Source organism: Schistocerca nitens, chromosome 2 (genome assembly GCF_023898315.1).
Source record: "Schistocerca nitens isolate TAMUIC-IGC-003100 chromosome 2, iqSchNite1.1, whole genome shotgun sequence".
NCBI classification, from domain to species: domain Eukaryota; kingdom Metazoa; phylum Arthropoda; class Insecta; order Orthoptera; family Acrididae; genus Schistocerca; species Schistocerca nitens.
The window spans coordinates 459,763,311-459,775,802 of NC_064615.1; the positions used below are offsets into that span (position 1 = coordinate 459,763,311).

At 38.8% G+C, this 12,492-nt stretch overlaps 1 protein-coding gene across 2 annotated transcripts in view; it reads right to left on the reverse strand.

The window, feature by feature from the left end:
* LOC126236348 (transcription elongation factor B polypeptide 3) overlaps window positions 1–11,993 on the reverse strand; it is a 168,731-nt gene extending 156,738 nt beyond the window's left edge. For both annotated transcript variants that reach the window (XR_007544898.1, XM_049945580.1), the window contains exons 1-2: window positions 11,712–11,993; window positions 5,841–7,140 (exon numbers count right to left, since the gene is read on the reverse strand). Coding sequence is in view for 1 of the 2 variants with exons in the window: in XM_049945580.1 (XP_049801537.1) it covers window positions 5,841–7,140; window positions 11,712–11,780 (1,369 nt within the window). In the remaining variant the exon portion in view is untranslated. The remainder of the gene's footprint in view (window positions 1–5,840; window positions 7,141–11,711) is intronic.
* Window positions 11,994–12,492: the final 499 nt, after the last annotated feature.

Consider the following 12,492-nt stretch of genomic DNA (forward strand, 5'->3'; position numbering starts at 1 on the left):
TTAATAATTCTTTGTAAAACATCATGCATGATACATTAGCAATGTTACATCTTACTGGCCACATTTCTCTTCCTAATTCAAAAATCTGACCTGGGAGATTCTTCCTTTCATACTTCACAATGTGGGAGAATGTGAAATTCCAAGCTGTGACGTAACTAAACTTGACAGCTCTTAGACCACACTCATTCACATTCCATGGTAGGACACCTTTAGTTGATTGGCTGGTTGGTTGGTTTAGGGTACAAAGGGACCAGACTACAGGGTCATTAGTCTCTCTCTCTCTCTCTCTCTCTCTCTCTCTCTTTTTCCAAGGCTCAAGGTACAAAAGCACCCAATAACACACGTATAAAGAAAATGAATGGAACAAATAAAAAACAGGGAAAACATACATCACAAGGAAAAGTAGAAGAAGGTATTAAAACCATAGAGCATATGGTCTAGGTTGGCTGATCACAAAAATAAAACAGGATGAGCCAGCCACCCTGCAACACATTAAAATGTCCACCCCAAAGAGACAAGGTGAGATGAACAACATATAGGGAAAAGACGACCACCAAGACAAACAAAGGCAAAGAAAGTGCGACGGAGTTAAAATGGAGGGAGGGTGGCGACCTCAGAGAGAAGGCTAAATGCCCACCCTTAGATGGTAGGGGAGGGGGGGGGGGGGGGGGGGGGAACACCCTCACAAATAAAACGTAAAACTAAATCTGCTGTTGAGGCATTGTCACCCCAACATCAAAGGTAGGGTGCTGGACATTTAAAAGTCTGCCGCAGAGCAGCTAAAAGTGGGCAGTCCAGCAAGATGCAAACGACAGTCATACGTGAGCCACAGTGACATCAAGGTGGGTCCTCGTGACAGAGGAGGTTGCTATGTGTTAGCCACGTAAGGCCAATGCGGAGCCGGCAGAGAACCACAGAGCCCCGGCAAGAGGCGTGCACGGAGGTCTTCTGCACATTCACAGTCTCCTTAAGGGCACGCAGTTTGTTGTACATACTGAGATTATGCCATTCCATCTCCTAATGCTGAAAAACCTTGCAGCATAATAATGATCGCAGGTCAGTGACAGGGATGGCCGATCTCCAGAAGTGGTGTCGGTGTAGCCTGTTTGGCCAGTATGTCGGCAAGTTCATTTCCCAGGATTCCGACATGGCCTGGCGTCCACACAAGCACCATGGAATGACTGGACTGTTCCAGGGCATAGACGGACTCCTGGATGGTCGCTACCAAAGGATGGTGGGGGTAGCACTGGTCAACAGCTTGTAGACTGCTCAAGAAGTCAGTACAGAGAAAAAACTACTCGCCAGGGCATGAGTTGATGCACTGAAGAGCATGAGAAATGGCCGTCAGCTCTGAAGTGAAAACACTGGCAAGGAGTGCTGTTCAATATGTCCTCTACGATTATACGGGAAGCCAACGTGACCATCAGCCATCAAGCTGTCAGTGTAAACCACTTCATGGTGCCGATACATGTCAAGAATCGAGAGGAAGTGACAGCAGAGAGCTGCGGGGTTGACCAAATCCATAGGACCATGTGAAAGGTCCAGGCAAATCTTCAGCCTAGGTGTACACCATGGAGGGGACACCTTTAGTAACTTTTCTTTTGAAGTTTTAATATCCTTTAGCCTGAGGACATCTGTGAAGTAATAATTTGTATACCCAAAAAATAAACACAAGTCTACCCTCTGACAATACTTCAAAATCTTCCATACGTCCTGGATTCTTTGTGATTCTTTGCATTATTTGACCTTTTGTAGTGAGACATTACCTACCGTTCAACAGCCAAGAGAACAAAGACATTGTAATGGGCAGGGGATGGAGAGGGGAATACCAATGAGACTGCTGAGTCAGTTAATTAGGAATACTTTAATTTACATGATAAAGTCACTACCTTTAGAATCTTTTGGTATTTCACTGTTAACAGGTTCAGAAACCATTTTCCAATCAATTGCTTCATTCACGTTTGCTTCAGCTGGTTGAGAATAGGATTATGGCTCTCAATGATTAAGTTATTAGAATCCATACATAATTTCCCTGGCAAGTGTGGCCAAGGAACACAAAATATATCAGGATACATGTGAAAATAAACAGTACATATTCTCATGCCATCTCTCTCTCTCTCTCTCTCTCTCTCTCTCTCTCTCTCTCTCTGCATCCCTTCTTTCCTATCCCTGAACAAAAATTATATGTAAGCATAAATAAGAATAAAAGTATAATTATTTTGGAACAAAATGCTTTTTAAAGCAAATATGTTACAACTGGTATGTCAGTTTCCAGAGATGGATGTACATTGTAATTTAACTCAGCCCTGGATGGGAAACCAACATTAAAACAGCAGATATACAGCACATTGTCAAATATGTTGCACATCCATTCTGGGTACTTTCTTTACAGAGTTATTCCACACAGTAAGAGGACTAAGAATGGAAATCAGATCGTGCTGAGGAGAAAAAGCAGTGAGTGCTCACAAGTAAATTACATACACCTCAGTCTGTGTGATATGATGTCACTTTTGTGTGTGTGTGTGTGTGTGTGTGTGTGTGTGTGCGCGCGCGCGCGCGCGCGCGCGCGCTCGCGTGTGTGGGAGGGGGGCACACTCTTGCGCGCGCGCGAGCACACACATTTTACTGTCTGAAAACAAATATAACTGGAGAGTAAGGCTCACATTGCAATTTTTGAGCAGAGGATGGGAAGATGATGATACATAAAAAATCAGCTTAACTCAAACAACTGGAACAGTTTCAACCAAACTTAGTAAATTTATGTAAGTCTTGCTAGCCATAAAAAAATAATAAATCCCTGTAGGAATAAGCCATACATTGCAATTCTCAAGGTGGTGGTGCAGGAGATGAATAGGACAATCCTCTCATAATCAGTTAAAAATAGAAGGCAAGCCCTCTATCAAATCAAAGATGACTTTGCTAATAAAGAGCAAAATACTAAAAATAGTAAGTGAGAGTTTAGCCTTCTCATCTGAGAAGAAAGTGTTGAGTTAAAGGACAGTGCCTTATATGAAGGCAGATCAAAGCAACTTTAACTAGCCTCTGTGGATAGACCAAGATATGTCACAGTTTCTCAAGGCCCTTTTCACATCTCATCTGCTCCATTGCCTTCCGAATACTGGGTTGTACACAATGCTTTTGTTATACTTGGATCAGAACAACAATGCTCCTGACAGGTGTTTATAAGGCCAACTACCCCAGCAACAACAGCCAGAGCATGAGTTTGATCATACCATCTGCCTTTCGCCCAACTATTATATCACTCTGCTATCTCTATTCTTCCATGATTTATTTCTCAAGTGGCGCATTTCTCCCGGGGTATTTGGTAGCCAACTGTGAAATCCCTTGGGAAAGTGATAAGGCTGTTATGACCCAGCAAAGTGAACTCAATACTGCATGTTAATGCGGAACATACAACGTACACAGTACAGAACCACAGAGTTGTTGCTACCAGAGCCAGGTAGTCCTTTCGTTTAACAACAAAACAACCACCCCTCATCAATGCTCAACTGTTGTTATTCTGATCCAGGTAAAGGTATACATACCCTCATATCATCGACGGAGAAACAAAGACAGAAGACTAAAGAATCTCCTAGCCAAGATCCATCAGTGCAGAGAGTCTTAAATTTCTTTTATTTCTTTTATTTCCTTTCATCATCATCATCATCATCCTCGCCCTCGTCCTCCTCCTCCAGCAATGTGGGGAAGTAGTAGTATACGAGATCATATTACTCTTGTACATATGTGTTAGGGAAACAATTTTTTTAAAGCAGAGATAGTCTTTAAGACAACACTAGCATCAACGATTCACAACTTAAGCTGGTGATTCATGAGCATATAATCATGTTTACCTCCCACATCCGAGTGAGTATGTTTAACCACCTATCTCAAGGGATATGCTGTAAGCATTAAGACAGGAGAGTCTGGTTACAATTGCAGCAGATCTGTGCTTTGGTACCTTAATTTCTGTTTTCATTTCAAGGATAAAAGGCTTTCACAAAGCCATTGATTATGTGAATAGGTTTTGAAGGCAGAAGGAGAATGAATTTTGAGACATTTCTGGGGGCCATGCCACAATCCTCACAATGTGTTTGACCTTTTTATATCACTTAGCATCAAAGACGACAATTAAAAAGGATTGAGGCAAATATTTCCAATTTTTTAAGTAAGACAAACCTATACTAGCACAATCAAAGAACATTGGAACATCAAAAAACTATGTGAATTAGAACGCAGTGGTATGGGCATTGTTGATTCATAATATTGCATATTTTGTGGCGTTTTCACCTTCCCACCTGCTTAGTGTCCTACTGAGTACACACAGAGTTTGTTGATGATGATATTATGTTGGTTGCCCAGAAAGTAACGCACCGCATTTTTTTTCTCAGCTGAAAACAATGTACAACATTACATATGTATTATTTGAAGTCTCCTGAGAGAGCGCGCCAGGTTTCCGTCACTTCCGACAAATAGCGTACCAGCAGAACAGTTTCAAAATGGCGTCTGTAGATGATGTACGTTACAAGCAACATGCTGTCACTGAATTTATCACTGCAGAGAAAGAAACTGTGGCGAATATTCAAAACGCTTGTGCAAAGTCTGTGGAGCATCTGCTGTCAACAGAAGTACAGTCAGTCACTGGGCATGGAGGGTAAGGTCATAAGAGGGCAGTCTGGCAGAACTCCACAATTTGCAGCCGTCAGGGAGACCATCCATAGCTGTCATAGCTGTCACACCTGACAGCCCTGACTTAGCCCCCTCAGACTTCCACCTGTTTGGGGCATTAAAGGTCGCCATTTGTGGATGACATTTTGAGGACAATGAGGAGGTGATTCAAACAGTGAAACACTGGCTCCGCCACCAGGACAAGGACTGGTACCAACAGGGCATACACGCCCTTGTTTTGCGCTGGAAGAATGCCACAGAACATAATGGAGATAACGTGAAAAAATGGGGTGTGTAGATAAAACATCATTTTTTCGTGTGTCAAACAATGGAAAATCCAGTATGGAATGTAACAATACCAGAGAAGGAAAGTTGCTACTCACCATATAGCGGAGATACTGAGTCGCGATAGGCACATCAAAAAGATTCACACAATTATAGCTTTCGGCCATTGAGGCCTTTGTCAGCAGTAGACACACACACACACACACACACACACACACACACACACACACACACACACACACACACAGATATATATATACACCAGCAGTAGACACACACACACACACAGATATATATATACACTCAGTGTGGTTTCAGATCTGAGACTGCAGACGTTTATGCGCGTGTGTGTGTGTGTGGGGGGGGGGGGGGGGGGGCGCGTTTTGTCTACTGCTGACAAAGGCCTCAATGGCCGAAAGCTATAATTGTGTGAATATTTTTGTTGTGCCTATCACGACTCAGCATCTCCGCTATATGCTGAGTAGCAACTTTCCTTCTCTGGTATTGTTACATTTTTTCATGTGTGTAATTCTCATTATGTTCCATAAAGAACTGTTGAATAAAAAATATGGTGCATTACTTTCTGGGCAACCCTTGTAAAATAAATAACTAAAACACACACCACTCCCACTCCTCTACAGCACAGTCAGCAAACGAAGATCCCTGATAACTGCAGAGGACATGGTGCAGCTGCTTCTTGCGTCTACCTCAGTCATGTCACGTGATTTTGTATATCTCTCTGTGACAACGTCTCAGTGTTGTCACAGCTTTATTGTTTTTGCTTGCAGCTATTTGCACTTTGCAGTTGAAAGCTGGTGACAGTGCTGTCTGCTGTCAGGGATCTTCTTTCACTGTCTCTACTAGAGCTGAAAAATATACAAGTTTCCTACCTGACATGGAACTAATACCACCAACATCATCATCCTCATCATTGACATGTTCAGATTTTTTTATCTTTTTCTCTTTCACTTCCTTTGGTTTAGAATCAGACGATTTATGGTGCTTGTGTGAAGTGTTGGTTTTTGATGCACTATCTGTTTTCTCCTTTGGCTTTTTTTTGGAATCTGTTTTTGATGAATTGCTGTCCTTTAAAACACTATCAGTTTTTTGTTTCACATTTTCACTTTTTTCCTTCCTCAGTTCACCTGTATTATTACTGACTTTATGTTTGTTATTTTTATGTTCTTGTTTATGATCTTTATGCTTTGAATGTTTTTCTTTGCTGTCACTAGCACCTGTCCTTTCATTTACCTTGTCACTATCACTCTTTCTACTATGTTTATCACTACTGTGGACCTTCTTTTCTTTATGTTTATCATGTTTTCGGTGTGACTCTTTGTGATGTTTGTGATGGTGGCTACTACTTGAACTGCTGCTGTGCTGCTTTGAATGTGACCCATGCTCTGGAGCCAATAACGTGCTGTCACGGTCGCTGACATCATTACTGTCATCGTCGTCATCATTATCACCATCACCTTCTTCCCCTTCCTGTTCTTCATCTGTGTAACGTTCTGCATTAATTGCTTCAGTCACTCGCTCATCAATTAGCATTTCTTGTGATTCTGAGCCTTCATCCGAAAGGTTTTCATTCTCACTATCATACTTTTTTCTTTTTTCATCACGTCTGTGATTTTTGCTTGAGTCTCTCTTCCTCTTGTGTGAATGTCTCTCTCGTGTGTTGTTTGAATCTTGAGTTTTATGACTGTCCTTATGTTTTTTTTCGCTGCTGTTTACATCCCTGTGTGTTTTGTCCTTGAGTGACTTATATTCATGTCTACTACTGTCTGTCTTGTGGTTCTCATCCTTCCTGCTTTTACTGTGAGTCTCTTTGTGACTATGCCTACTGTTCTCCTTTACCAAAACAGTGTAACCTCCACTATCACCATCATCCTCCTCCTCTTCTTCCTCTTCCTCTTCTTCTTCTTCTTCTTCTTCATCTATAGCATTTGTTTCATCAATTTCTTCAGTGTGCATCTCAGTTCCAGTTTCATCTCCAGCTTCTTCTCCATCATCATCACTGGACTCTTCTTCAGCAACCATCTGCTTCCATTTCATCACAGTATACTTTGCAGCTTCTCCAACCTGCCCCTCATATTTCCTTAATGCATTTACAGTACGGCCAACACCAGTTTCCTTAAGAAGCTGAACCGTTATTGGTAGGCGACATAGTTTATTGATGCAGTGCAACATCTGTAACAAAACATATATTGCATAAAATACTTTTTAACAGAAGTTGAATGATAAGATTACACCTCAAGAAAATATATGTGTAAAGTAAAATGCTACACGTGTGTGTGTTTTAAACTTTATATTTCCATAAAGCTGAAAGAATCACATGTAACAGTAATCAGAAACAAATGGTTCAAAATAACTTAGGGAAAGACATACATCTCAAAAGGCATCTATGCAACTCAGATCTTTAACTGAATTTTGGGATAAAAAAAAAATGTTAATGGGTTAATTTCCCATTGAGGATGTGGTCATTACATAAGGAACACTTGGTGCATAGAACAAAGATGAGAAAGGCAACTGGTAGAGGCCTATTTGACAGAAACCATTTGGTAAACATCTGTACTGATGGGTCAACGGAAGCGTCTGATTCCACACATCTGCTTTGACCCATGACATAAGTGTGTGTGTGTGTGTGTGTGTGTGTGTGTGTGTGTGTGTGTGTGTGATGGTACTTTGGATTTTGTTATTCATAGTTTTAGGTGTTAGTTTTTTCGTATGAGCAGTTATAGTTGACCTATATAGTTCAAGGGAAGTGTCTGATTCCTGTAGATTTTGTAATTATCTTTTTTGTTTGTCATCTTGTGTGTTTTGGGATTGTGGTTCTTTTTTTATTGTTATATTTAGCTTGTCCCCTCCCTAAAACCCCCAATTTCCCACAGTTGTCCCGTTAGTTTGATTGTATTTTTGGAGGGAGATGTTATTGTCTTATTTATATGTATTTTCGCGTTTGTTGCTGTGTGTATGTAGTGATATCATAGGCGTCATATTGTAGGCGCTTAGAATAGCCATTTCCGCCATACTGATGACATCATGGATCAAAGCAGATGGGTGGAATCTGACACTTCAGTATTCCCGTAATGATTTATAGACATTATATACATAAGCCCACATATCCAATTCACACATACCTCTATAAGACTTCCCATCATATACATCCAACAACATATTTGTGTGTTGGAGTTACTGATAAATGGAAGTAAGTACCACTACAAGATAACAGTCAGAGATGCTAATATGAAAGTAAGACAAAAACTACAAAATGATGCTTTGATGTGAAACTTCAGTTTTGATATCAAAAACAACAAGAGCTCTTACATTAGTGGAATATATTTGCCTGCAACACAGTTTTTCATTAAAAAAAGAAATCAAAAATGAGCCTGTCAAAGGCAAAATAACTAAATTAAAATTATTCACATCTCATTAAACAACAGCTAAATTATACAGGATGTAGCATTCCTAAACCACTTTTGAGCTGTAATCAGTCATAGACTCACAAGATGCACAGTAAAAATGGATACTAAGCTAGAAATAAAGCATCCCACAGACAGGCTGTCAGAAATGTGGATTATGACAATTATCTAACAGAACAGTTTGCTAGATTAAATTAAGCAAAGAGTTCAAATTCTTTGAAATATGAGATGGTAGAGGCATGGGGGAAAGGGGGGGGGGGATATTATTTAACAAAACTACTTACATTGACAGTAAAATACTTTGCAGGTATGAAGAAAGCAAACAGAAAAGAAAATCTGAAATAGATTAAAGAATGGGCCACGAAAATAGGAAAACAATAGAATACACTGAATTAATGTGATCTAAGTGACTTCAAGAGCATATGAGAAATAAAATTAAAAAAATAGGTGACAGAAACAGCAAAAACAAAAGAGGTACAAAGAAAATAAGAAAGTAACCTGCAATGGGCAAACACCACACTTCCATCAGTTAAGACAGCAAACAGTATGGTAAACAACCACAAAGAAAAAACTGTACAAGCATTTATATAAATGATTTGTCCAATATTATGACAAATACTGTAGTTCCATATTAAATGCAGATGACACCACCTTTGTTACAGTTGATAGGGCCTTGGACACACTCAAACAGAAAAAAAAGTGCAGAACAATGCTGAATATCCTGTATATGGTTTCGAGCAAATGAATTACAAACTAACCACTCTAAAACTATAAATATTCTTTTCAGCCTACATAACAACTGTAGTGCCTCAACTAAGGTTCTTGGCATTCATATTGATCAAAAATTAATTTGAGAAACTGACACTAAATATGTATGCAAAAAGTTAGCCTGAGTTACCTATATGCTAATTAATTAAACTTAGGACTTGAGTGACAGACCAGATACTGCTGAACTCCTATTATGACTTTTTTCACAGCACTCTCACATAAGCAGTACTGTTTTAGCACAATTCCTCTGGAATAAAAAGAATTTTTATTTGGTAAATAAAGGTCATTACAGGCACTGCTGGAGTAAGAAACCATGTATCATGTAGATAATACATTGAAGAGCTCAAAATACTGACAGTTGCATCGCTGTTTATTCTCAGCTGCTTGGTGCATATGATAGAAAACAAAGATAGCCATAAACTTCAAGAGTCTATACATAACATGTCAAAAGCAGATGATGGACATACCAGTTACTAAACTTTTAAAAAAATAGTTACACATGCATAGGGATACAGTTATTTAAAATGTTACCATTTACAGCAAAGTGTATCACTGAACGTCTTCAGAAATATTACGGAAAGGTGGCTTGAACAAAAATCCTTCTACACAATAGAATAATTTAAAATACATAATAAAAATGATGTACACTTCTAAAGGTGCTGTATGATATGACAACTATATCACTTTAGCTTTTCCAAAAATGTTATTGTATCATACTGTTTTGCTTTATTTTCACAATACATTTATATTCACTGATTAACATATATCAAGCATATCTCATTTATATTTGTTAAAATGTTTCTCATCATGTATACTGTGTTATACATACTGTTTCTCTTTTTGTCATTCAGCGTGACACATTTATACTCAATGATTACTAAACTTGTCCAATATGATGTTAAAAATATACGACTTATTAGACACCTATGCACTGTATGTAATCAACCAAAGAATTCTTTAATGTCTGAACAGTTCAAGAGATGCATTATGACAACAAACAGTGAATAGTGAGAGCAACAGCAGATGACGCGCATAAAGCCAACACAAGTAAGAAGAATGGAAAGGCACCTAAGGTATTGTTTCAATAGATATGCTGGAAGATAAGTACTATTAAATGAGCTTGTAAAGTACCTCACAGAATGGCAGGGAAAGGAGACAATTTCCCAAAATGGAACAACGGTGTACCTGTTCTACTTCACAAGAAAGGGGAATTGCCAGACATAAAAGTAAAAAACATCCATCAGCCTTCTTTCCACAATGTACAAAATATTTGCTCAACTCACCACCAACTGCATAAAAAACAGCATTGGATTTTAATCAACTGAAGAAAATGTATACTTTAAAAGTGAATACAACACAATGGATCACTTGCAAGCCACACTGAAATTATGGAATGAAGTAATGAACGTCAATTAAACGCTTGTTGAACTTCATGTACTAGATTTCAACAAAATCTAGTAATAGTACTTCATAAACAAGGCACTGGTTGAACCGAAGTCATTATTGTGAAGATTTTACATGTGAATGATATACCTTCTGTTATACTTTATTAGGTTAATAAGATGTGCAGGACTGAAAGAGACCCGCAAATAGATTTCAGATCATCAGAACTACTTTCCACAGGAAGTATACAGATCCTGAAACTGGGTAAATGAACAGCAAATGTGTGTTAATGGAGCATGTTGATCTATCTATGTTTTGTTGATGACCATCATTCTGCTTGCCCAAAGATGGTGAAAAGACGTTAAAAATAACACAGGAGTAACAGGGAAATGTATAGACGCAGTCCATAACATACAGTAATGCGTACAGGAGACCTTTATCCAAAAGTGACAGTTACGGGGCTACTGGTCGTGGTTGTGGTGTTGGCTTTGTTTATCATTTCCACTACACTACAGTCAACAACTACAGGAAAAATTTGAATGCTGGGAGGATGGTGAGTTAACAAAGTACACATTTGTATTGCTTGAAATTCTGTGTAACATGCATGCAATGTCAAATAATTTTTTTTAACTGAAGCGTTTATATGCTTTTCGCATTACCAGCCTAAATGAAACAATTACGTGAAAAACTTTAAAGATGTAGTACAGATGGGCAAAATAAAATGTACACAAAATTAAATTCAAATACAACACCATGTGCGATACACTATACTAGAAAAACAATCCTCCTACATGACAGTGTTTATATTTTTTTATTTTTTCTCTGAGGTAAAGAGGGTGAACATAATTTCAGGAAATAGGTTTGAGGCTATGGTTTAATTTTTGTGTTAGTAAAGTGTACATTATTCCACGGCTACAAATGATTTGACATTGCACGATTCCGGACGTGTCTTATTTTAACATTGTGCTGGTTCATTTATGTAACAACGAAAAAAAAAGTCACGGATCTTGAGTAAATGGTATCAAGGAAAACATTGGGCACCTACTACGAGAAACTCTTACTGCAAGCAGTGTCTGTTACCAACGCATATTAAACGTGAAAGTAACATAACTTCCGAAATGTTTTTTCAACAGGAGATATGATATACAAAGTTTGCGTCCTGCAGTTCTTAATATGTGTTATTCTCACCCTTTCCTCATCTTCCTGGCATTTTTCTATGCTGCGTTGGTAATGTCGAATGACATCGACAACCGACATTTTGTTGTAACATCTGTTTCCTTACGAGGTCAAAGTTAACTGTTTTTTGTTTCCAAGTACGACTTGACAGTCATACATTCGTCATTCTCGCGGTATAGATCGTGACCATCTACTCCATTAGGGATACATGAGAGTATATATATTTTTATGACGACGGTATTTTCCTCTACTTTTCTGCCATAACCTTATCAAATAAGACCACGGCACAGATTTCTCCAAACATAGTTGATTCCATAGACGCTCCAATGCATAGTCAAAGGTGATCTTACCTCATAGATGTTCACATTTTCCACCCCGCTCACACGCAGTAGAACAGGAAATAAATACTGCCCACAGTTTGGTGCCGCAGTTATCGTACTCATCGAGTCTCAGTTCATTATTAGTTACCAACACCATTAAGCCGGCGACTCTTTAAAGAGTCGAAGTCTCACATTTATGAAAGGTTTGAAATTATGTTTAAAGTTTGTTGGAAGTCGCTAACTGTTCTCACTATGAAACTCTGGATGACCAGAATGAGTGTAATTTGCGATCCATTTTAAGCAAAGGATATTTTTTCACGCATTTGAGTATTATGACGTCCCATCTTCTGAACTTGCTGTCGCAAGAGTCTTGTCTGTGTATCGTACAATGATATAAATTTCCAAGTACATTCAGATGTATATGTGGATACAATATTTAAAAAGTGTTGTGAAGTGCATTGGTAGCTGCAACA